This window comes from Falco punctatus (assembly GCF_963210335.1).
Source record: "Falco punctatus genome assembly, chromosome: 13".
Classification (NCBI taxonomy): domain Eukaryota; kingdom Metazoa; phylum Chordata; class Aves; order Falconiformes; family Falconidae; genus Falco; species Falco punctatus.
The window spans coordinates 11,724,566-11,749,015 of NC_137593.1; the positions used below are offsets into that span (position 1 = coordinate 11,724,566).

Here is a 24,450-nt window from a genome sequence, read left to right on the forward strand (position 1 = left end):
TTTGTGCCCTGGTTGCATCCCCCTGGACCCAGCTCTGCTCCCAGCACAGGACTGAACCTGGGCCATCCTCCTGGGCAGTGACAGGCAGGCCATGTGCCAGGGTGATGGGCACCAGGGGTGTCCCACCAGCTCTGCCTGTGAGCTCTGCTGCCTGTGGGCCTGGCCAGGCTCAGGGAACAGCACGGCAGGGAAGGCATGAGCAGCACCCTTCTTGGTGTCAGGGATGCTCGGGTTGAGCTGAGGTTGGGGCCATTGCAGAAAGGAAGCTGCCTCCAGAGCGGTGGCGATCAATTTGTCCCCAGACATGCAGCTCGCAAAATGTCATGAAAATGCCACGGGATGCGGGCTGGCTGGTCACGCTCCCACGGGCTGGAAGGACCCATCGATTTACTGTCTGTGATCAATGCTGCTGACTTCCTGGTGTGTGCCAGGTCCTCCCACAGGATGAAATATTGAGGGTCCAGAATGCCACCTGAGGGGCTGGCCAAGCAGCTTGAGCTCTTGGCTTACACATCTTCCCCAGCCCTGGTTGCTCCCCTGGCTTGGCATCCCATGGCTGTGCCTCTGGGCAGCATGGATGTACCTGTGGGGCTCACCTGGGGACCTGAGCGCAAATACCAGAGGATCGAGCTCCAGACAGAGTGCTGGCAGCTGCTGCTCTCCTTCCAGCCCCTCCTAAGCACATCATATGGAGCCACAGCCAGGCCAGTAACAAAGAATGGGTGGGATTTGGGGCTTGCAAACTCCCTCCTGCCCCCATTGACCTGGTCTCTGGTTCAGGGGCAGTGGGGCCAGCTCCCCATACCCACAGCAGGATCTGCCATGGGCAAAGTTTTTGTGGGGTCCTGCTGTGTGCTGCGGGGTGAGGGTGGGCATGGGGCTGTGGTAACTTTGAGCTTCAGGGTCCTGCTGGCTGCTCACAGCCTCTCTCCAGATGATGTCAGCATGGCCAAGAGCATCAAGATCCATCTATTTCCTTCCCTTTCTGGCTCTCATCACTGATGGTCCTGGCAGGGGACAGCACCCTGGTAGCCGTGCAGGGCCCCTCGTAACTGCTGTGCAGGTGGACATGACTGATGTCTCCTTGATGGCAGTTATTGCCCCATGTCACTTCACCCAGCCACAGATCTCCAGGGAATGGCTTTTCAGTGGGTGATCAACAGCGTTTAATCATGCAGCAACAGCTGCCCGCGTGGAGATTCAGGGTCCCTCTGCTGTGAGCTGGGAGGGCGCATCCCCGTGCTTGTGAGCAACCAGGCAGCTCAAGGGTACGGCTGTGGCCACTGCAGCTCGAGCTGCTTGGTCAGTGCCAGAGGACAGTGTGTCTCCCCCTGGGGTTTTTTGGGGGTGTCCTGGGACTCAGCACAGCTGGAGTGGAGTTCAGAGCAGCCGGAAAGGTGAGGCACTGGCTTTGCCTTCATCCAGCCTTGTGTCCCCAGCTGCCCTGCTGTCTCCTCATCTGGGACTGCCTGTCCTCCTTGGCTACTCCAAATTCCCCTCTCTGAGATGCAGGAGGGGAATGTGCTGCTGAGGCCCTGGTGTGTCAGGTGGCCATGCTGGGGGCTGCCCCACTGCCTGCCCCCTGACCCCCCCAGCTCGGCCAGGGATCGCCCTGGAAAGCATCCCAAAGGCTTGCCAAAGCTGCAGCTGCAGTGTGGCTGGTGGCACCTCCTGGGTGGAGACGCATGGGCAAACTTTGCTCCCCTGACCAGGGTTTTGTGACAGCGTGTGGAGAAAAACCCCAAGTCCCCAGGTACCGTGTGCCAGCTGGGCTCATGAGAGATGTTGCAACTGAAGGCTCCCAGGCTAGTCCTTTAATCCCATAATTAATTTTAGTAAAAGCTGCAGTCAGGGCATGAAACCTAATAGAAAAGGAACGCGTCTCTGAGAGTGGTTTCACAGGGAGGGTTTTACACATCTCCATCAGCAGGAGGGCAGCGGCTGCTGGCTCCTGCCTGGCTCGGGCTTGTTGCAGCCCCCAGGAAGGGAATTACGGTGCCTGTTTGCTCCAAGGAGGATGCTCCCTGCTCACCTGTGCCCTTGGGGTCAGCCTGGTTCCCTGCCACCTTCCCGGTATAAATTGGAGGGATTATTTCTGCCGGGGAGGTGGTACAGAAGCCAGAGCCTTGGGGGGGGGGGGGGGGGGGGGGGGGGCGGGGAGGCAGCAGAAGCCAGGGATGGGGCGAATTGCTCCCACTCCTCATACATGTGTAACTGGCCGGGGGGATCAACCGCCACAGGATGGGTGTAGGGGAAGGGGGGTCCCAAAACGCTGCCCGGGAGTTCTCAGCAGCTAAATGATCCTTCCAGAACCCAAGGGAGCCCAGAGGGCACGGAGCAGAGTGGTGTTGGGGGGCCGGGAGCTGGGGGGAGCGTGTGGAAGCTGTTGCTCCGGGTCATCTCTCAGAGCTGGGGGAAGCAGCTCTGTCCCTGCAACACGGAGCACGTGGCCAGGTCGGGCTCCATGCCACCGTCTCCTCTCCAAACACTTTGTTTCCTTTGTTGTTTGGGCTGTTCCCCAAAAGTTGTCCATCTGTCCTCCCAGATTTACAGCATGTCTGTCCGACAGCCGGTTCCTGCTTAACCACCCACTCCCAGCCCCGAGGGAACCCTCCTGTCCCCCCCAGCCCGTGCCCACTCAGCACCCCTACAGCAAGCACCCATCCCTCCTCCATCACGTCTGGCCCTGCTCCCAAGAGACTCCCTCTCTCCCAGCAGCTTGTGGAGCTCTTTCCCCCTCCCCCGCACTGCTGCATGCCCTGAGTGACACAGTATCTCCGGAGCTTCCAATAAAAAGATTTATCACCGTAGCTTTGAGGATTAAAAAGCAATCTATCTATGAGGCTGCCCCAGCCTTGTAAGGCTTTTTTTTTGTACTGTGGTCGTTTGCAGCAGGCACGGGATGTTTTGGTTTGGTTGGGTTTTTGGTGTTTGTTTTTTTTTGTTTTGTTTTACAGAGCCAAATTCAAGTTTTACAGCAATTGCCTCATATATTTGGAGCCCTGATGGATGGCTCCGGAGAGCACCAGTGGATTTCTTGCCGACCCTCTTCAATAAGCCAAGGGAAGAGTTGGGTTTTTCTTCCTTTGCACAGCAGTGGTATGGGGAAAACTCATACAGCATGAATTTGGCAAAGCCATTGCGTGCCTGGGGGTGAGCGGTCCCTGGCTGGGGTCAGGCGGTGGGGCAGATTCAGGCTGCCTGGCCATGGATGTGGCACGGCAGCCTTTCCCACCGAGAATCCAGACTTTGTAAAGAGAGCGGGAAAGCAGAAAAACGTAAATGTCAGGAAACCACTGTATGTGCTGGGTTTGAGCGTGGTACAGATTTAGGTGTTAAAAAAAAATTTTTTTTTTGAACAACATTTCAGTTATCCCTCTTACTCCAGGCCAGTGGTGGCAGTGGAAAGCTAACACCTAGTGTCTACAGGCTGGTGATGGGCAGCATAGAGGTAGGCGGGAGGACAAATAGGGTGAGAGAAATATATGTAGGATTTGATTCTGCTCCTTGGGGACACCTGTAGGCACAGCTATTAGCCCCACACCGAAGGCAGCCCACCTTCCTCCCCAGCTCCTTGGTGGCTTCCCAAAGAGCCAGGACCCACCCAGGAACCAGCTTCCCAGGAGCTGCGCATTGCAGGGAGGCTGGGAAGAGGTGGGGGGGGGGGGGGGGGGGGGGGGGGGGGGGGGGGGGGAGCAGAGCCCACCCCAAGGGCCTGGGTGGAGGAGCGCAACCACGGCTCTGGATGCTCAGGCTGACTCAGCCAAGGTGCAATGTGACTGTCACCTGCACTGGGGACCTTCTTCTCCATGTCACAGCAACCCAACAGCCCTGGAGGGGCTGGGCCAGATGCAGGGAAGGGATGGGCTCCCCGCATCCCACCTCTGCCTGCCTTAGGGCATGCAGGGACTGGACACACTGGGGCCAGAAGGGCAAAGGGCATCTCCAAGAAGTGAAGGTCTGTGTGTTATCTAAGGACCTCCCTGCCTGAAATACCACCGTCCTCATGTCCTCACAGCAGGGTGATGGGAAGGACAGAGGTGCAACACACAGTGCCCTTGCCCACAGCCTAGCAGCAATGTGCAGGGACATTTTCAGGGGCAAAGCGGCCCGTTGAAGCCACTGGACACCTTCACAAGCTTCACCTGGGGCAGGATCCAAACCGCACCGCAACAGGTTAGAAGAGACAGTCTGTCTCCCACCTTCTCCCATCGCGATGTGTTGTTGCTAAAGATGACAGAATTGTTGTCAGCAGAGCCTGTGTGATGCTTAAACTGGTTCATGGGGACACTTTGATTAAGAAATGAAAGTGATGCATAATTAGCATGGCAGTAAGTGGATTAAAGCTGGCTGGATGTCAGACCTCTGGGGCAAGGAGGGATTGCTAACAACTGGTTGGGGCTGGGGGTATCAGGCAGCCCAAGCCCCCCCCACTGACCCTGAGCAGGTCCCCAGGGCTTGGGGAGAGCCAGTGCAGGACTCAGAGACTGAGCTGGAGGACAACAGTCTGCAAAGGGCTTCCCCACAGCCCACACAAGCTGTGTTTCAGGTCCTCAGCGCACACATCCCAGGGATCTGCCCTGGTCCCCTGTGTGGGATGTGGAGGATGAGGGGGCACCATCTCTCCGGTCCTCATTGGGGTGGAACAAATTCCAGCATGAAGAGGAAGGCTGGGATGCTCAGGCTGGGAAAACCTAACTTATCTGGCTTTGTATATATTTAGGACCAGTGAAATATGAGCACAAGTTCCCAGGGGCAGTGGTGGAATCCCTTGAGGGGAAATGCCTCCTCACAGGTCAGTGCTTTTTCTATAAGGTCAGCTCTTCTTCAAATGTGGTTTTGAAGGTATTTGCTTTTGCTAAGGATGTGGTCTGCATTACAAAGTCAGGAAAGGAACAACAGCCCTTGCTCCCCCACCATGCCCAGACACCTTCCCCTCCCTCCTGGCACGCAGAGCACCTGGCAGTACCCGGGCTGACCCACTCCGAAATGAGTTTGCAATGAAAACAAGTAAAAACCCGATGCAGACCCGCACTCAGGGCTAGACCCCAGCTGCCACATTACTATAGCAGCAGACTTTAATTACAGGGTTTTATCATTCTTTGTGCTTATCACAGCAGCCAGGGTGAGTTTGTCTTCTTGGTTTGGGACTATTTAATGTGGCATATTGGAGAAAACTGTCTGAGAGGCATCTGGAAGACAAACACATCTTTCTTGTTATCTTTCCTCAGCAGGTAGAGTGACTGTCTCACATTAACGACCATCTCACATTAATGATGCTGAGACCAAGTGTGAGACATCCCTTCCCACACCCAGAGCTTGCATCTGACCAAGAGCTGTATTTCACACAGGAATCAGCCTGGGGCTGCCAGGAGGGGAGGACACAGGTTCCCAGTGGGTATTTGGCAGGGACAGGACAGAGTGGCTTCCCCACGCAAGCCCCTCTCCATGCCTCGGCCAGCAGGCACCTGGAGGCACAGGAGCTGCCAACAGGCAGCAGAAAATAAAGACACATAAATAAATAGATCTGGATTTCCTCAGCTCCTGTGCCTGACCTCTGCAGGGACAGCTGATAAAAACCCTTTGCTGCCTGACACTTGCCTGTGCAGGCTCATCAAGAAGCTCAGCAGCACTGCCCTCCTCCATCCCCCAGCCAGGGGACCTTCCCAGGGGGCTGCAGGCTTATGGCAAGTGGTGGACAAGGTCCTGCTTTCCTCAGGGCAGGCTTTTGGCTTGTTGGTCCAAGTTGCTTTCAGGTAACTTTCACCCCCAAAAGCATCCCTATAGGTTGTCTGTCTGTCTTGACTGGGCCAGATCCCACAACCCACAACTCCCATGGCAGTGGCCTCAGCACACATATGGGTAACCCCTCCCTGGTCAGACCCTGCTGTGGTAGGCACCTGCTTTTCAGCATCCTGCTTGTAGGGAGAAACATAAGCCCTGATGCCACTTCCTCCCTTCCTGACATCTCCCACTACTCCCATTACTGCAGCCCTCAGGTTATCACTGGCCCAGAGCATCCTCACCCCTTCACACCAACCCCTCCAGCACTTGCTTGGATTAATTCCTTTTAACTTCTCATCTCATGCTCAGAACAGCTGGGGCCAATTTGCTGCTGCTGTCACCAGAAAGAAATCAAGTTAATGACAAGAAAGCCATTATAATTGAGGAGACCCATCAAGCCTTACTGCTGTATTAATGAGGAACAGGGGAAGGTATTGCTGCTGCCTGCCCTGCTCATCTCTTCCCCCACCTAGAGCTCCTAGCTATCCCAGGAGCCTGTTGGTGACCCCAGGCTCAAGCTCCCTTTTTCCAGGTACTGCCTTTTATTCACATCCTGGTCTGTGCCTCTCTGTTTAAGAGCTTTTTGCTCCTCCTGGTGTTTTCGAGTGATTTCTGCTCTGGTTAAAGGAAGATCTGCATCTCTCTCCTGCTCTTCAGTTGTCCAAACTCATCCTGGCTCCAGCTCCAAGCCTCTCTGCTGGGGCTGATTTAAAAAACCGCCTTGCACAGATGGAAAAGCAAATGGTTTGAGCTGGGTTTCATGTCTATTTTTCTGTGGCAATCCCCAGCTCGCAGGCGGTGAGTCCATCTGGCAGGAGCCTGAAACACAACAGCAGCGAGTGCCATGCGAGAGCATCATCTGTGTGAGCTGGGAGCCCTGCAAGAGGAGGGCTGGGTAAGGACTTCTTGATCCCCTGCCATGGAAGAAGGGAGACAGGTGGGAGTGATTTCTATTGACTGTGGTGGATGGCTGAATTAAATATACAGCAACAAAAAGCTAAAGGAAAGAAAACACAGTAAAGGTGAAAATGGGACTGAAAAGAACATGTTTGCATCCAGTGAGTGTGGCAACTGAAGAATTTAAAGGTTTTTCCTCCTGGAAAGAGAATTTGCCTCTCTGCTGATTGTCCCTGTGCAGATATAACCGGGAGATGTAATGGAGTTTAACCCTATTCCAAAAGCCAGGGGCTGCAGTAGGAGACCACCCATCCCTGGAGCTGAGGTGGTCTGATGAGTCATATTTGAGAGCACCTCCCTCCTTGCTGGGAACACCAGCCTTTGAGAGGTCCCTGCACCTGCTCGCTGTTCCTCCCAGCTCTTGACCTGCTTCCTCACCCCTAAAGTTTACCATCCCCCTGGCACAACAGCTCCAGAGCTGAGCAGAGCCTTTGGCTGACACTTGTGCAATTTCATTCTGCCCATATGGGGGGGGGGGGGGGGGGGGGCGGGGCTGGGGTCAGCAGTGAGAAAACCTACACATCACTGATGACTTTCTCCCAAAACCTACTTGAAACAGGTTTGGGGGTCTCCAGCCTCCTTCATCTGGCTTTTCCATGCCAGTGATAATGTTGGTCACAAAGCCTGACTGTGCTTGAGCCAAAAATTGGGAGAACAATTTAAAACAATAGAAAAGACCGGGCCAAGCAACCCGGTATCCTTTCCATTCGGCACCCAGAGGGAGCCAGAGCATCTCCAAGCGTGAGCAGCAGGGCAATATGGTCCCACCACAGCCCTGCCCTGCCAAGAGACTTGCTTCAGCCACATCCCCTCCTTGCTGGTGAGGATGGGTCCTCTCCTGTGCCACGGCACCAGGGGGGGAGAATTCACAGGGTAACTGTTTTTGGCAGCTGGGATGCTTGCAGGTGTGATGTGGCCGATGGGCACTTGTCAGCATCTTCAGGACCTTCTGGTCTGATTTTCCCCTCATCCAAGAGGCTGCTTTGTGCGTGGTGCCAGCCCCACAAAAACAGGCTCATCCCCCAAGAGATAGATTTAATGTTTTTTTTGCAGAAAACATCCAGGCATTTTCCCATGAGCCACCACATCAATGCTGACGTCCCCTCTGAACGCTGTCCCCCCCCCAGTTCACTGCCTCCAGTCCAGCCTCAGTGGTGACAGAAGGATGATCTCCTTTCTGCAGGTGAGAGCAAGGGCAGAAGCAGAGCTAGCAGAACAATCCTGATTTTGTGCAAATACCCACTTGGGTCCAAGGCACTGGGGGAAAGAAAGAGGACTGACTATGAGTGAGCAAAGCAGGACTCTCCATGCTTGGTGTATTTTTGCACCCTCCAGTCCTTTCAGTGCTAAATGCACCTTTTAATACCTAGAAGTTGAAGGTTTAGGCTATGCAGCACTGCACAAATCCTGCACTAATGGCAGTGCAAGTACACCTCGGTGCTCTTCTAGATCCATTATGGTTTGCCTTTAGCTGGTTTTCCAGCAAAGCTGGTGTTGGGGTCAGGGACTTGGGATGCGCTTGTCTCCCCTGCCTTTGCCAGGGGTGGAAGCAGCTCTTGGCCGAGCTGCAGGATCACTTCATTAGCCCCAACAAGGTTTTTGGGCAGAAGGTGGATGGTGAGACCAGGCTCAGTGTTAACCCCTGTGCTGCTGCTGTCCTGGTGTGCGGGAGCGCTCGGGCCAGGCTCGTACAGAAACTGCCTGTCTCCTCTCTGTACACTGGCAGCCTTCACCTGCAATGTGATGGAGCCGCTTGAAAACAGAAGGCTAAGGAAACCCCATTCAAATAAAGAAACCTGGCATGACTGTGGCTAGAGACATTTGGGCTTTCCTTGAAATTTCCCCTTTCTCTTCTGGACCTTTCTCCCAGTGCGATCTCCTTACATAGACAGATTTGCTCCCTCCCAGGCTGTGGCTCATCCGCCTGGGGTGTTTTATCACCTTCAAGGTCTGGGCAATGCTGGTGCTGTGGTGGGAGACACCTTGTGCGGAGGAGCTCAGTTTCCCTGGGAGGGATGCCCTGAGCCGGGGTGAGGGTATGGGCACAGGGTGAGCCCCAGTGAAGCAGCAGGACCGGTTCAGGTGCTCCTCAACCAAAAAGCGCAGGTCAACACCACTTGCCTTACAAGAGCCTCAACCAATTTCAGCAAGTTTAGGCACAAGACTACGAGGCTCACAGCCTGGAGGGTGCTGGGTTTGGCACCCATAGAGGTGATGATTCATTCTTCTCCCAAAAGATGGGTGCAGAGCGAGCACTGCTCCGTGGCACAGACCACAGTCTCTGCCCATCACTGCATGGGCATGTCCTGAAGACTCAGAGCAAAGGGGTACCAAGACCCAGCAACAGCAATGTGCTTCCCTTACCCTCACAGCATCCTCAGGAAATGTGTTTCACTCCTAACACCACAACACACCCTTAGTGAGGCTGTTACACATACATACGTACCAACATAGGTATGTATTTAGGCTAAACTTGGTCTCAGAAAGGCTTTTCTAGAGGAAATGCAGCAGCTCACCCAGTCAGGGCTGCCTCACCTGGTGAGGCGGGAGACTGGGAGCACCAGGCATTCCTCCTCCCCTGACTCAGTGTCCCCCTATGATTGCTTCCAAAGAGCTGGAGGAACCTTCTTCCTTGTCCCTGGGGGCTGTAGGAAAGGACCTTTCCTTCTTTCCAGCCTTTTTTTTTGTTTTAAAGACCGTATAAAGAAATATACTTAAAGGGTTCAATTTCAAGCCATGAATCAAATCTTTGGGAGAATTGCAACTTCACGAGGCTAAATCATGCTATAAACAGTGCTTGGAGGTTACTTATCCTACTCAGAATTACTGTAAAAGCCCCTTTTTTTCCAAGCAACAGGCTACCCAGGGAGCCCATTCTCGCAGGCAAGGCAGAAAGTGCCAACTACTTGTAAATTATATGAATGGACCTTTTATTGGTCAGATGCTACCTTACTGGACTATGGCATGGGGCAGAGAAAGTAATGAAGGCAAATGGTGCAGAGCCACCAGAGAAACAAATCGAATGAGGGTTTGACAGCATGATCTGCATTTGTATTTGCTCAGAGAAAATTGCGAGTACTTTTGGTTTTCATGCTGGAGGCCAGAAAGGGCTGCAGAGTTTCTCCTTATTCTTAGGCAGGGGCTTGCCAATGTGGATTTGAGACCTGAGATGGAAATTATGCCTCTGGTGGCTTTTTAGGCTGTGTCTGCTCTGTCCCTCGAAGTGGCTACAGGTGAGCTGCTGGGTTAACCCAGCGTGCCACGGCTGGAGGGGCAATGCCTTGCTCATGGGGAGGTGGGAAAAAACTCAGCAGAGGATGGTCTTGTGAAGGGTCCCCTCTCTGCGTGCTGTTGCAGGTCCTTCCTTCCTCCACCTCCTGTGAACCGGCCTTCTCCAGCCTGCCTGACCATGGGACTCCTGCCACGTGCCAGGCTCTGAAGTCCCTGCAGGTGGGACGCTGTGCAGCCACCATAGCAAGGTACATCCTTCAGCAGGTGAGACTCCTCAGGGAGTGCATGGTACCTGCTGGCACGCCACGCTTTGAGGGTCAATGCCGCCTTTCCCAGTGAGCAAATCACCCTCTCTGGCTGTGCTCACTCAGCCACGTTTTGATGCTGTTAACCTCAGGCAATGTGCAGCCTCTGCCCTGTGCTCCACAACATCTGCATAATAAATACGCTAAAGCAGCCAGCTCATTATTGGAAATATAGTCCCTGGGAGGAGGTGGGCAGACCCTGCTCGTGCCTGCACCATGGCTTGTTATGAAAGGGTTGCTCTGCTCAGATTTATCTTCGTGATCCCACAGCTTACATCTCAGATCTGTGCTGGGGACAGCACTGATGCTGAGAGCCCAGACCCAGACCCCCACCCCCACTGCCCATCCACTGCATGGCCGGGGGCCTTCCCTGGGATAGGGGCTGCCTGTCCTTCTAGCCCTTCCCTGTTCCCCTGCTCCTCGGGAGAAGCTCTCACTTCTGCAGGGCATCACTAATTGTGAACTGCAGGGCTCTAATTCAGGCCCTAAGGATTTCCAGTGCAGGCTCCCATCCCACATAACTATCACTTTCCTTGGGAGCAGCTCGTGCCCCTTCCTTGCCATGATATAAGTGATTATTATTGCATTAGTGTTGGGCTGCTGAGCCGTAATGTCGTTACAGTCAATGGCATTAAGCATTTAATTACCCAGCGGGATGAATCGATGGGCTTCTTTCTTTGCTCTACAATTAAAACTGAGCAGGAGAGATGCAGGGTAATTGTCTGCTTTAAGCTTCTCTGATGTTTCATGTGCACGGGGATGTGCTGATGGCTTGTAAGGGATGGGAAGGAGAAGACTTTTCCCAAGAAACCATGTTCTCATCTCCCTCCCAGGACGCAGGCGTCACGATCACACGCTCGCCCAGCTTAATGAGACACCATTGGTCATTCAGGACCGGGTTTCGCCTTCGACAGTGCTGACGGTGGGAAAATTATTCCTCCAAGTCTTATTTTTACCTGCAGTCATAGAAAGTTTGAAAGCAGTGACTTTAACTTGCGCTCTGCCGGTGGGGATTTCTGCAGTGAGAGCTGGTAAGTGAAAGAGCCCAGTGTGCTGCGGGGACAAGGCACAAACAGCCTGAGAGGGGTCCGGGCTGGGGACGTACTTTCAGCCCCCGCTTTTAACCTCCTTTCGATGGAGCATGCTGCAGAGGGGAGGCTGGGGCAGACAGAGGGTGAAAGCTGGGTGGGCTTAGCATCCCTGGCACCGTGCTGGTGACTCCCGAGCTCTGACCTTCCCCAGGCACTTGGGTGGTCTGTACAGCTCAACACTAGCCTGGGTCACTTGAGCTCTGCAGGTGCAGTCAAGTGTAAAGTGACCCTCTCCAAAAGCTCGGCTTGTGGCTGGACCTGCAGATGCAAGCACGAAAACCCTTGGGGTGGCTGTTCCCTCACACGGGTAAGTTGGGGCAGAAGCTTTGCAAACCTTGTGGATGGGGCTCAGGGGGCAGGTTCAGCTGGGACAACACAGCACAGCAGCCCCCTGGGGCAGTGACAGCCCATTTCCCACTAAGCTAAAGCCACCCAGTGTGCCTTCCACCGGCACTGATGCCTATGCCAAGCACGGTTTTGACTTGGCTCTGCTGGCTGAGACCTGCCAGCTCCCCTGGCAGAGGCTGGGACACGTTATACTGGGCACACATCTGTGTGTGTGTGCCTGTGGGCTGCACGGGGTCCCTGGTGCACTGTGGCTCTGCTCTCTCTGGTGGCATTTGGCTCTGTTCTGCTTTTAAAGGTAAGGACATAGGGAAACCCCAGGTTCACTGTGCCACGCTGCTCACTGCCTTCACCGAGTGGTGGGTGCCTGTAGCTCCCAAGGCAGGGCTGAGCTCACCCCCCTCACTTGGATACACAAGAACAGAGGAACCGGAGGGGGATTCCTGGTTTTCCAGTTTGGACTCAACAAAGATATATTTTTTTTTTTCCGATTGAGAAGGAAAAAGGAAAGAAAAAACCAATCCCCTGGTTTGGGTTTGCTCCCCCCTCACCACCCAAATTGCTCCACATTTCCCTAGCCTGGTTTCTCTTCTTTATCTCACACCTAATACAAGTCCTCTTTGATTCAGTCCCACTTCTTTCCCTCACACCATTTTTTCCAGGGCTGCACTTGTTCTTCCAACTGAGCAGAGCCGGAGGGGAGTCTCGCCTGTCCCGGGGGCTCTGTGCAGCTGCTGGGCTTGCTGGGGGCTCACAGGCAGGCGGCAAGGTCCTGCTGCCGGCTCCAGGCAAGGCGTGTTAGGGAGAGGAACTGGTTGCCAGAAGGGACATCTCAGGGGAATTGGCTTCTCCTGGAAATAGAAAAGCCCTTTTTTCTCTCCAGGATACCAGGAACAATCAATGCAAGGAATACTTGGAGGTCATGAGAAGACTAAACACTGCACATACGAAACTCCCTGTATGAGACACCAAGACTTTTCCTCGTCATGAACCCCAGGAAAAGGCACAGCCTCATGCAGGAGGGATGTGCTGGGTTATCACCCACCACCAGTCGGAGCGGCAAAGGGTGTATCTGGCTTCAGGGACCCATGCCGATCCCTGCAGCATCCCACCTTCAAAAAGGATGTTCCCGAGAGAAGAGAACCTGTACTCTGCCAGGCACTGCTGACTTTCATCCCTGCAGCCCACTGTGTCCTGAGTTGCCCGTTTCAAGGTGCAGGACGTGGCCTGGAGTGCAGCTGCTCAAATCAAATGCCATGTGTCACAGCAAGCCCTGTGCCCACTTTGTGCCATCATCCTTGAGGGCTGACCTCTCTGTATGGCCAAGGCCAGGTGGGTAACGAAGAAAAGACTTAATTAGGGTACCACACAGGCCTGTCTCATTTGATGCCCTGCATTAATCAGGGCCTGGGGAGAGTTTTCTCCACCTGCTATTTGAAGTGAGCTGTGCAGCCGGGAAGAGAAACAACCAGCACTGTGTGCTGACACCACTGCGTTACCATCCATCAGCTGCTCCACGGTACCCACGGGGATGGCTCTGGCTGGCAGCAGGCAAATGGCCAGGGAGCAGCATAACAGGGTGAGGTGGGCACTGTTGGCAGGGGAAGGGGCTTTGCCGGTGGGACATGGGGATGCTCAAGAGGTTTTAACGTAGATCTGAGATGGATAAATGTAATTATTTTTTTTCCTGTTACCTTTGCCAGGCCAGGCCAGGCCACTGCTTGGACCATGTAGCAGGTGAGCCACGATGCCAGGGGAGCAAGGCTGGGGAGCTTGGGGCCACATTTGATGGCATTTCTAGCTTGCTTCGTCCCTCTGAGCCCCCGCGGGTGTGTGGCTGGAGGTGTCTGGCGGTTTTGGGCAGCAGCCGCCTGTTGCCACGGGTAAAACTCTTCCTCTGCGAAATGCGCTTGGCTGCAGCTTGTGTCTGGCAGGTACCGAAGGTGGGGCTCCCCTCAGACCCCCTCCGTGGGAATGGCGCAGCCAGCAGGCGGGATGTCCCCGGCATGTCCCGCCGGCGCTGGGGGCAGCCAGGGCCACCCCCACCCCCCGCGGCCCTTTGTCGCCACCTAGTGGAAACACGCAGCAGCTACCGGGCCCAGGCTGCACGGCACGCCTGGGACACTCTCCTCACCTAGGGTCTCTGGGGGGGGTCTCCCCGGGGCGGGTCACCCATCCTGCCTGGCTTTTGGGGAGCCGCATCTGCCTGGCAGCTCAGCTCCCTCCCAGCCCGAGGCAGCGGCAGCCGGGCGAGGTGTCCCCAGCACTGCCAGGCTGGGGAGAAGCACAGGGGACGAGTTTCTGCTGTGCCAGAAACTGTGAATCCTTGGCAAATCCCTCCTGGGGTCTCTACTAAACCATCTAAATTCATTTTAACTGTGGAATTAGATCAATGCTCCCAAGCTGCAGACATGCTGCAACAAGCGACAGCCATAAAAGCACCAAAAATACATTTACTCCACCAACAGAGCTGTTGAACCTGCTCTTTTGGCCGAATTACTCATTGATGCTGCTCTGCAGACCTCCCTTGGCCCTGAAATTTCTGGCAGTACCTGCAGAAGATCAGGGCTGTGCTGTGCTGCTGGGACAGCCTTACAACGTGGTGTATCCCCAGGAAAAGGCTGGCCTTGCTGTCACTCTGGCATCCTCCTGCCCACTGCTAGGGCTGCCCAGAGGTCCTGACCACAGGTGGGATATAAGGGAACAGCCCAGCCTAAATGCTGGCATCTACAGTCCCCTGGCTACCCTCCTCCCTGCAACATCCCTGGCCCTTTATGGCCACAACAGCAGCTGGCAGGGTCGGGCCGTATCCAGACCTGCTTGGTGGTGCATGGATTAACGCAGTGCAGCAGGCAGTGTTGGTTCTCACTTGTCTGCACACAGGTGCTGTGCTCCTTCCCCCAAACACCGGGTCCTGCTGCATCCTCAGAGGTGCCAGCGCCAGGAACAACCTGCCAGAGCTGAGCACACTGCTGGGAGAGAAGATAGAGTACAGGCCATACCAAGATGTCCCCTGTCAGGACTGGGAACCGAGACGGGCCAGTTGCCAGCCCAGCCCTTTGCTGATCCCACCGCTGGCATTATGTTATTAGACACATGCAGTGTCCTGGCTGCCAAAACTGCCCCTGGCTGAAGCAACAGTTGTCCCTTTCCCATGGCAAACCAGCCCCCTGCTGGGCACGAAGCAAGGCCAATCCCAGCACTAGCAGCAGATCTGTACGAGCAATGATAATATGGGATTTTGTTGCATCATCACACGCAGGCAGAATAAGGAGGGAACAATTAGCTCTTGTTTCAGATAGTTAAAGATTTCTGCCAGGTCTCTACTTCCTCCATCTCCATCACCCTGCATCCCCATGGGCCACCCCGAGTCTGTGCTGCTGCTTCCCCCGGGCACTCGGTAACAGCTCCTGCAGGATGCAGTCAGTGGTTCATGAGCCTGATGTTACTATTTCACATGCAGATTCCAGCTGCCCTATACAAGGGGTTTCCCCAGGCAGGATCCCCACCTGCCTGGGTGTGTGACCAGGGATGGAATGTGGGCAGTGTCCCCCTCTGTTCCAGCTCCATCCCTCCCCGTACTGACTGATGGTGGCAGGCTCTCCACAGGCTGGCTTTCTCCTGGAGAGGTTGACTGATCCCATCATCACCCCTCAGTGAGCAGGTGCCCTCAGCTACGACTCTGCCCGCCTGGAACCGCCTCTCCTCACCCAGCAAAGGAAAAAGAGGCACTACGACAGCCCAGGAGCCAGGTATGTTGCCTCACCCACAATGTGTCCATTGCTTTCAGGTATCAGTGAGCAACCCAGGGGTGTCTCCTCAACGGCAGCTGCATTTATTGAGAGTTTGGTGGGTTTTTTTTCCTTTAGGGCTCCCTAGCATCTTGCATTCTCCAAGTTAGGGGTTTCTCTCAAGCATGCCTGAGAAGGGCAAACGGCTATAGCCACAGACACGTGAGTCAGGGGCCCCCAGGAGCTGGCTGGATGCCCACTTTGAAAGTGGGAGAGGGTGTAAGGCAGCGGGGAAGCCCCAGCAATAGAGGCCACTCATGTCCTTGGGGGACCACCACTCAGGCCTGCCAGCAGACTGGCAAGTTAAACAGGGGTGCTGCATTCCTGGGGTCATCCTACCCCAAATTTATAGCCACTGGGGTAAAACTCCACAGGGAGAAAGCTGGTGTGTTCTTTCAGTGACTGAACTCGGAAGCACTCATCAGGCGAGCACAGGTTTATTTTTTCTGCAGCGTTGGGTCCTTTGTCCCTGCCAGGAGCTGCTGGAAGGTGGCAGCTGCAGGGTGCTCCTGTGCCAGCCGCAGCTGCAGCAGCTGTACACCGACCAGCTCCTGGGGGTGCCCCTTCAGGCTGGCCGAGGGGGCTTAGTGCCCCCCAGGGCTGGGAAGGAGGTGCCGGGGGGGAGTGCGGGGGGCAGGGGGGGCAGAGGCAGCGCTGGGGAGGCCCCAGCCCCCTCCCTTTGCCAAGGCCAAAAGGAGAAAGCATGCTCGGGCTGAGCTCCATCCCCGGAGCCCAAGTGCCGCAGAGCCGGCCTGCGAAGCCTGTCCCGACGGCGTGCAAAGGGGCTGGCAGGCCCGATCCCAGCCCCGGGCCCCCCGGCCCCCAGTCCCCCCTGCTCCGCTGCCGGGCCCCCCGGCCCCCCGCTGCCGGGCCCCCCGCGCCCCCCCTGCCGCGCTCCCGGGATCCCCAAGCCCAGGACCCCCGGCCCACGGGACCCCCCGACCCCGTCCCAGTTCCCCCACGTGTCCCGCCGCTCGCCACGTGCTCTCCCGCGGCCCCGGCCACGCCCACCCTCAGCTAAGCTCCGCCGCCCAATCAGAGCGCAAGCGCCGAGCTACCGCCCTCTCATTGGCTAACGCCGATTACTCCCGGGCGGGCAGCGCGTCCCCGCGCTCTCGCCCCCCACCTCACTGCCTCGCTCTCGCCGGCGGCTGTAAGGCGCTTTCCCGTTGGCTGATCGCAAAGCGCCGGAGATTGGCAGAGAGGCTCGAAGGGCGGAGGCGGCGATTGGCCGGGCGGCGCGCCACGCGCGGCGATTGGCTGAAGCGGGGGCGGAGGGGGCGTGGCGTGGCGGAGGGCTAGGCAAGCGAGCGGAAGGGGCCTGCGCTCCCTCTTTCGTTTCAGTCCCCGGTCCGGGTCGCCAGCGCCTCGCCGCCGCTCCCGCCGCCCGCCCGGGGCCCGCTCCGTTCCCTGCTGCCGCCCCGCCGGCCGTGCCCACCGCCCTCCTGAGCTAGCTCGGCCGCCGCCCCTGCGCCGCCAGGCACCGCCGCCATCATGGTGAAGATCGCCAAGGTGAGGGCGCCGGGCGGGGCGGCGCGCAGCCGCCGGGCGGGAAGCGGAGCGGCCGCCGCCGTGGCGGGGGGCGGGCGGATGGTGATGGGTGGGGAGCGGGGGGGCGCCGGGCCGCCCGCCCGCCGCCGGTTCCACGGGCCGCGCGCCCGTTTGCAGGCCTCCCCTCCCGCACCGTGAAGATGGCGGCGAGGGGCGGGGCCGCGGCCGCGCGTTCGGGGGGGCGGCTTTGGGCATCGGCCCGGCCCGTTCCCCGCCGCGGTGGCGCGCGCGGAGGCCCGGCCGCGGGAGGGGGAGGGGGCTGCGATCGGGGCCGGAGGCGGGGGAGGGGGGCACCTCGGCGCGCGCAGCCCGGGGGGGGGGCGGGGCGGGGCTACACCGTACTGCGCGGCCACGTGGTGCGCCGGGGAGAGCGAGCACGTGGGAGCGCGCGGCGCCCCCCGCCCGCCCCGGGAGGGCCCCATTGCCCCGGGCCGGGCCGGCGGGATCGTGGCTGTGCCGCTCGCTCCTCGGCGGGGGAGGTGGGGGGGGTGAGGGGGCGAATGCCGCCTAACAGCCCGCGCTCTTTTTCAGACTCCCAAGAATCAGATCAAACAGAAAAAAATGGCTCCACCCCCCAAAAAGGTGGAGGAGAGCGAGGAAGAGGAGTCCTCGGAGCTGGAGGAAAGCAGCGGGGAGGAGGTAAGGGGCCGGGCACGTGCCGCAGGTGTCACAAGGGCTGGGGGTGCACAGGGTTTGACAGGGGGTCGGTGTTAACAGCCAGCCGGTGCCTGTCGGTTACCTGCGGCTGCAGCATAAACCTGATGTCACAAGAGAAAAGGGACGTGGGGAAAACTGGCGCGGGAGGTAGGTCTGGGCTTCCAGGCTTTGGGAGGGCTGCTGGGCTCTTAGAGCTGCCCTGGGGTGACGACCGTCGGCGGTAAGTGACTTACTACACGCCAGACTGAACATTTCAAGCTACCAAATGCCCCTAGGGAGATCACTGGTCTTGCTTCGGGACCAGGGAGTTTGGAGATGCTTTAATGTTCCATAGGTTGTGAAAAACTTGAAAAAGCTGGTTTTGAGCCTTATGAAGTTTAACAGAATAGGCAACTGAGGTCATTGAGCAGAAACAAAGTCTGTCAGAAGGATAGGCTTTAGGTTGCAGTTCCCATATATTAGCCTCACAGTGAAGTAATCCTCGTTTAGAGGGCCAGCATGTCTTACGCTAGGGTGTATTTCAGGTGATCCCTCAGAAGAAACAACAAAAAGCAGCAGTTACACCAGCCAAGAAGGCTGCTACCCCTGCAAAGAAGGTCGCTACTCCTGCGAAAAAGGCAGTTACACCTGCCAAGAAGGCTGTGGCTACTCCGGCTAAAAAGGCTGTGGCTACTCCAGCTAAAAAGGCTGCCATCCTAACCAAAGGAGCGAAAAATGGAAAGAATGCCAAGAAGGAAGAGAGTGAGGAGGAAGATGAAGATGATGAGGAAGATGATGATGATGAGGAGGAAGAAGATGAAGAAGATTCTGGTAAGTTAATTTTGAAATACATATCCATTCTTGTATAAGTGGACTGAAGCTGGTCCAGTCAGGTTGCTGAATTTGAATACCTTTGGGATTGAAAGTTTATGATTTAATAGTTGTGAGAAGGGGCTTCATTGATTAAAAGGTGGTAAGGAAGGAAAGGGGGGTGATCGGTGACGTTTGGAGAAGAACTTGGGCTGCAGCTGTGTTATGTTGCAGCATGTGAAGCATCTTCTAGTTTTCTGACTGCCCTTTCCTGAACTTAGCCAAAATCTCCTGAAAGAAAAATAATTTTACTAGTAGTTTGAAGGCTGAGTGGTATGAGTAAATGCTTGTTGTATTGTTGGTGCAGATGAGGAAGAGGAACCACCAATGCCTGTGAAGCCTGCAGCCAAAAAACCTGCAGCAGTACCAGCCAAAAAGCCTGCAGTTGTGCCAGTAAAACAAGAATCTGAAGAAGAGGACGAGGATGAAGATGAGGATGATGATGATGAGGAAGATGATGGTAAGTGAGATTGAGGAAAACTTTGCAGTGCTCAGCTGATTTTAGATAACTGCTGTTGTCCATTAAATGTGGCTGAGTGGGTGTTTATTTCGCTGTTGCTGGTTAAACTCTTGGGGAACAGGTACTGTTTTTTAATGCAACAAAACTCGAGGGAGAGCCAGCTTTTATAAACACTATAAATATATTAAACCTGTTTCATGAGAACATACAAACTTAAGGAAGCATGAAAACCACTATTTTATTTCACAAGATTTTCTTTTCTTGGTCTCAAAAGGGGCTTAATCTTGAACGTGTCTGAAATCTTGTGCTCAACTTGTTTCAGAGTCTGAAGATGATGAGGCCATGGACACAACCCCCGTTCAAGTGAAAAAACCTACTCCAGCAAAGGCTGCACCAGTGAAAGCCAAGGCAGACTCTGAAGATGAGGAAGATGAAGAGGATGAAGATGAGGAGGATGAGGATGAGGATGAAGAGGATGCCGAGGAGGAAAGTGAGGATGAAAGTGAGTTTAAATGTTTTTGAGATCATAACTGTCTTAAGAGGAAAGATTCATGAGAAAAATCTTTGTCTGTCATGGTCTTTTGGGCTGAGAAATAGTTGTTGTAGTGATGAGAGAAGGTCCTGTGTATAACTGGTGTGAAGATTATTGCTCCTGTATTGATCCAGTATAGGAGAAGTTGTTCTGTATTTTTCATGGTGTGTGTTCTTTTACCACAGAACCTGTCAAGGAAGCACCTGGAAAGAGGAAGAAAGAAATGGCCAATAAAAGTGCACCAGAGGCCAAGAAAAAGAAAACAGACGGTAGGTGACGTGGGATCATCAAGCAGTGCTTGTTTCATGGACTGTTACTGGGACAGTGCATAGCTGTGAAGGAACAGGATGCTGGTACATAACTGAAGGGACAGTTTTTTTCCGGCACAAATGATGATTATAAGGGACTTAATACTGAAGTGTGATGTCACTTTAGAGCAGAAACTGATGTGCTAAAGCTTTCCGGAGTCTGGCTTTTTTTTAAAAAAAGAATAACCACAACCTGCCTTAAAACCCCAGATTCTGATTATCTTTTCATTTAAAGGGCCGACTTCAGCTTTCTCCCTCTTCGTGGGAAATTTGGTCCCCACCAAGGAGTATGAAGAACTGAAGACTGGCATCAAAGACTTCTTTGGGAAGAAGAATATTGAAGTTTTAGATGTCAGAATCGGTGCCTCCAAGTGAGTTCATCAGTAGAACTTAGCTGCCTATTTCTTCTGATTGGCAGAAATTTGTTTGGAGGGGTTGTAACTGCTGATGCTAGTTCCCTTCAGGATGCTGGGATAGTTGCTGGGTAATGAATGGAAGCTGGAAGAGAGGCACGGTACTGATAAGTGTATAATACTTGCTTGGTTTGCAGCTTTTTCAGACAGTATTTCCATAAAGGAAGAGCTGCCACTTCAGTACATAGCTGTTCTCTGCCGTTGTTTTGGTTATGTGGGCTGGTTAGCATTTATTAACAGTCTAACTTGACCAGCGGGGACCTCTCTGGTTTTGGGTTTGTTTGTGTCCCCTGCTACTACAGATGGATCACCTTAAATAGTAAGGTTACCCTTCTTTCAGGCGATTCGGCTATGTAGACTTTTCATCTGCTGAAGATCTGGATAAAGCTCTCCAAATGAATGGAAAGAAGTTAATGGGTTCCGAAGTCAAACTGGAAAAAGCAAAGAGCAAGGAAACAATAAAAGAAAATAAGAAAGGTATGGCCCATAACTCGTAACTGCCTGTGCACATCAATGAAAAGCTGTCATCATCAGGCTGGAGCAGTGTTACTGGTGGCTGCTCTTCTGTGCCTTTAAGGCAGATCTTCCTGGTTGGAGCTCTGTATCATAAACAGTTTCTCAAATGCTTACATACCGATGGACAAGTTCAGACTGAAATGTCTGGAAATGTGATTCTGAAAAACAGTGTGCATTGGGGGGGGCACTGAGGAGGAGATCTGGTTCTTCCTGAAGTTTTAGGACCTGTTTTCTGAACTTGATGCACTTAAGAGGAGTAGAATGGTAGCCTAATAAACTTCTGTAATAGTTGCTTTTTCAGCTTCTGAAACTGCTTTATTTTCTGCTGGATCAACTCACTGATTCTCACTGATCTGGCAGCATAGATGAGACGGGGGTTTTCGCTGATAATGTGATAGTAACTTTTTCTCTCTTTGCAGAGAGAGATGCTAGGACACTGTTTGTGAAGAATCTGCCCTACCGCTTAACTGAAGATGAAATAAGAGAGGTGTTTGAAAACGCACAAGAAATTAGAATAGTAATGAACAAGGAGGGGAACAGCAAAGGGTACGTAGCTGAGAGGACTGCTGGGTGTTTGCTGTTCCTTAAACTCTTGGCATATTCCAGTCAGCTTGTGTGTTCTTTAGCTTCCTTAAGGAACCTCCTGCAGTAGGTGTACTGAAAATACTTTGAAGCCTTTTTCTTGACATCCTTCCCCCCCCCTTGTTCATGAACTTAGTCATTCCTGGAAGGAAGCATTTGCTTATGTTCTTCTCTGTGCTGTAGGATGGCCTATGTTGAATTTAAATCAGAAGCTGAGGCAAACAAAGCTCTGGAGGAGAAGAAGGGCACCGAGATTGATGGTCGTGCCATGGTCATTGACTTCACTGGTGAGAAGAGTCATCAAGAACATCAGAAAGGTACTTTTCTTAGACCAATAGCACGCATACAAATGACATACACAAGATTTAATTCTACTTGGTTCAGAAGTAGGTTAGCTTGAAGTACTGCAGGAAAATGGTATCGGGAGGGGACCTTTTGCCTGACTTGTACTCTGCATCCTGTGCATTTCATGTCTACTGCATGATTCGAGACAAGGGGGGACAGCTAGTGTAGGTGACCAAAACAGCGTTGCAGTTGGCCTTGTGCCTCACCTTGAGGTGAGGAGGGGGCAACAACTGCTCTTACCCTAGAAGAGTGTCTTGTGACTAGAGGAAGAGAGCTCTTCTTCCAAACTGGCACTTACAGCACTGAGTTTTCTCCATAGGAGGTGGAGAGAGGGAGTCAAAGACCCTAATTGTCAACAACCTCTCCTACGCTGCTTCAGAAGAGACTCTCCAGGAACTGTTTAAGAAAGCTTCTTCCATCAAGATGCCACAGAACAACCAGGGCAGGCCTAAAGGGTACGTTGTGCCTGACTCCTGAGTTAGCACTGTGAATGACTTGCCTCTTGTCCTCTCAGGCTGACTGAAATCTTCTCCTCCAAATAGGTATGCATTTGTAGAATTTCCCACAACTGAGGATGCCAAAGAGGCATTGAATTCCTATAACAACACAGAGATTGAAGGCAGAGCAATCAGACTGGAATTTAGTTCACCAGCATGGCAGAAAGGGAACATGAATGCAAGAGGAGGGTTTAACCGTAAGTGTTCCATGTTTGATCATTTGATCTTGAGATACCTGTGGGCAGGAGTGTACCGTTCATGGAAACATAGGGCTGCTTTAAAAAAAAAAAAAAAAACAAACCACAAGGCATGCCTGTGGAGTGAAAGACTGGCATCTTGAGTGAATGGGCTGGATATGATGACTGATTATCTGAAATGCTGATGAAAAAATTGCCTAAGTCCTCTAGATAGTCAAGTGCTGATCCAGCAGTGTCTGTCCTGTTAGTATCCCTATTGATAAGATGCAAGCATCTATTTAAAAAAAGAAAGGGGGAGCGGGGGAGAATTCTTTTGACAGTACCAGGCTGGTTGGTGGGAGATAACTTTGATGTCAGGTTCTAACTGTGGTCCTGAAAAAGTTTTCAAGGACTTCTTTAAGTACCTGAGCTGTTCCTTCAAAACAAACCCCTTAGACCCGTGAGCTGTTCCAGGGGCCACTGATGCAAGCTGGATGTGATGTTAAGAAACTGATGGCTGCCTTGCTCAAGCTTACTGATCTCTAAATTTTTCTCTTACCTCAGAACAAAGCAAAACGTTGTTTGTCAGAGGCCTTTCTGAGGACACCACAGAGGAGACACTAAAAGAATCATTTGAAGGCTCTATAAGTGCTAGAATAGTCACAGATAGAGACACTGGATCATCTAAAGGGTATGTTTAATGCCACCTGGCATTATTTTGGTTGCTACAAAGAGCCTCACTTCAGCAGGTTTGTACATCGTGGGGTGTTTCTCGTGTTCGTGCGGGTGATTCTTTGAAGCTAGTAAATCGCATGGAACCAGGGGACAGGCTTACAGCTTCGGCTCTGGTTGTGGCGGGCAGCGCGTGCTCACTTCTCAATGAGCTCCTTCCTGCCAACAAATCCGTGGCAGCCTATGGATTCGCACGAGAAGAATATTAACTGTTCAGTACTGGCAAACTCGCAATGGGCTTCCATCGATTGTGATTAGCCACTGCTGTTTGACAAGTTAACGTGGCCCTGGTCCCTGTGTGGCTGCAGAAGCGCGGATGTTTGTGTTTCTGACAGGATAAAGTACCCGTAGGTGGTGCTACTACGGCTGGTGGAGTTTTGACTGTCTCTCTCTGAACCCTTTTCCTAGGTTTGGATTTGTGGACTTCAGCTCCCCAGAAGATGCCAAAGCAGCTAAAGAAGCCATGGAGGATGGAGAGATAGATGGAAATAAAGTGATCCTTGACTTTGCCAAGCCAAAGGGTGAATTTCAACGTGGCGGTGGTTTTGGTGGTGGATTTGGTGGTCGTGGTGGCAGAGGAGGAGGCCGAGGAGGAAGAGGTGGATTTGGTGGCAGAGGTGGTGGCAGAGGATTTGGAGGTAAGAAGAAGCAAATGCTGCTGTTCTAAGGGGAGGGGGTGTGCTCAAAAACAACCCAAAGCCATTCTTGGGACTACGGTGTGGTGCCACCACAGAGTGCTTGATGTGAATTTGTTTTCATGTGTGTGCCGGGCTGGGTTTGGAAGGGCGGTGGTGTCTGTGCAGGGGTACCTGTAACTCTGCTTCTTGTAATCATTTTCTTTCTAGGTAGAGGAGGTGGCTTCCGAGGAGGCAGAGGAGGAGGTGGAGATCACAAGCCACAAGGGAAGAAGATAAAGTTTGAATAAACTTCCCCTTTCCTTTCCCTTCTCCTGCTCTCTGAGACTATCTGAAAGGACTCCGGGGGTTTTTATTCTCCTTTGATCTTGGCGGAGCCTTCGGAGGACATTCCAAGATGCGAAGCAGTACTGTGAGCCACTTGGAAGATACAATTTTCATTTCAAGGAAGAGAGAGCAAGCCATTTTGACTGCTTGCCCATTCAAACGAACTTTTTAAAAAAATGAGCGATAGATGTGGGAATTTTCCCCCTTGTCTGTGAGTTGTCTTGAATTTATAATGTTTTACCCATGTACAAAAATATTTTTTTTTTCCTATAAACTTCTGTAGCATTTTTGCTGTAAAAATGCAGAATGTTTTATCATTTGTGCTTCAGCACCCTGTCTTGGACAGATTAAAAGGACCTAAACTGG

At 53.5% G+C, this 24,450-nt stretch overlaps 1 protein-coding gene across 1 annotated transcript; it reads left to right on the forward strand.

Moving 5' to 3' along the window:
• Nucleotides 1-16,843: 16,843 nt before the first annotated feature.
• NCL (nucleolin) lies at nt 16,844-24,450 on the forward strand. The gene is made up of 15 exons (XM_080409359.1): nt 16,844-17,016; nt 17,587-17,694; nt 18,237-18,522; nt 18,869-19,021; nt 19,344-19,523; nt 19,739-19,822; nt 20,097-20,232; nt 20,615-20,751; nt 21,210-21,336; nt 21,556-21,689; nt 22,037-22,172; nt 22,260-22,411; nt 22,955-23,081; nt 23,531-23,760; nt 23,968-24,450. Exons 1-15 carry the CDS (start codon nt 16,999-17,001, stop codon nt 24,045-24,047), a joined length of 2,088 nt encoding a protein of 695 aa, XP_080265485.1. The 5' UTR covers nt 16,844-16,998; the 3' UTR covers nt 24,048-24,450.

Coding starts and splice junctions, on each gene's coding strand:
- NCL (XM_080409359.1), top strand. Junction 19,823..20,096: donor CAAGAAAAAGAAAACAGACG/GTAGGTGACGTG, acceptor TTTCATTTAAAG/GGCCGACTTCAGCTTTCTCC. Junction 21,690..22,036: donor TCATCAAGAACATCAGAAAG/GTACTTTTCTTA, acceptor TTTTCTCCATAG/GAGGTGGAGAGAGGGAGTCA.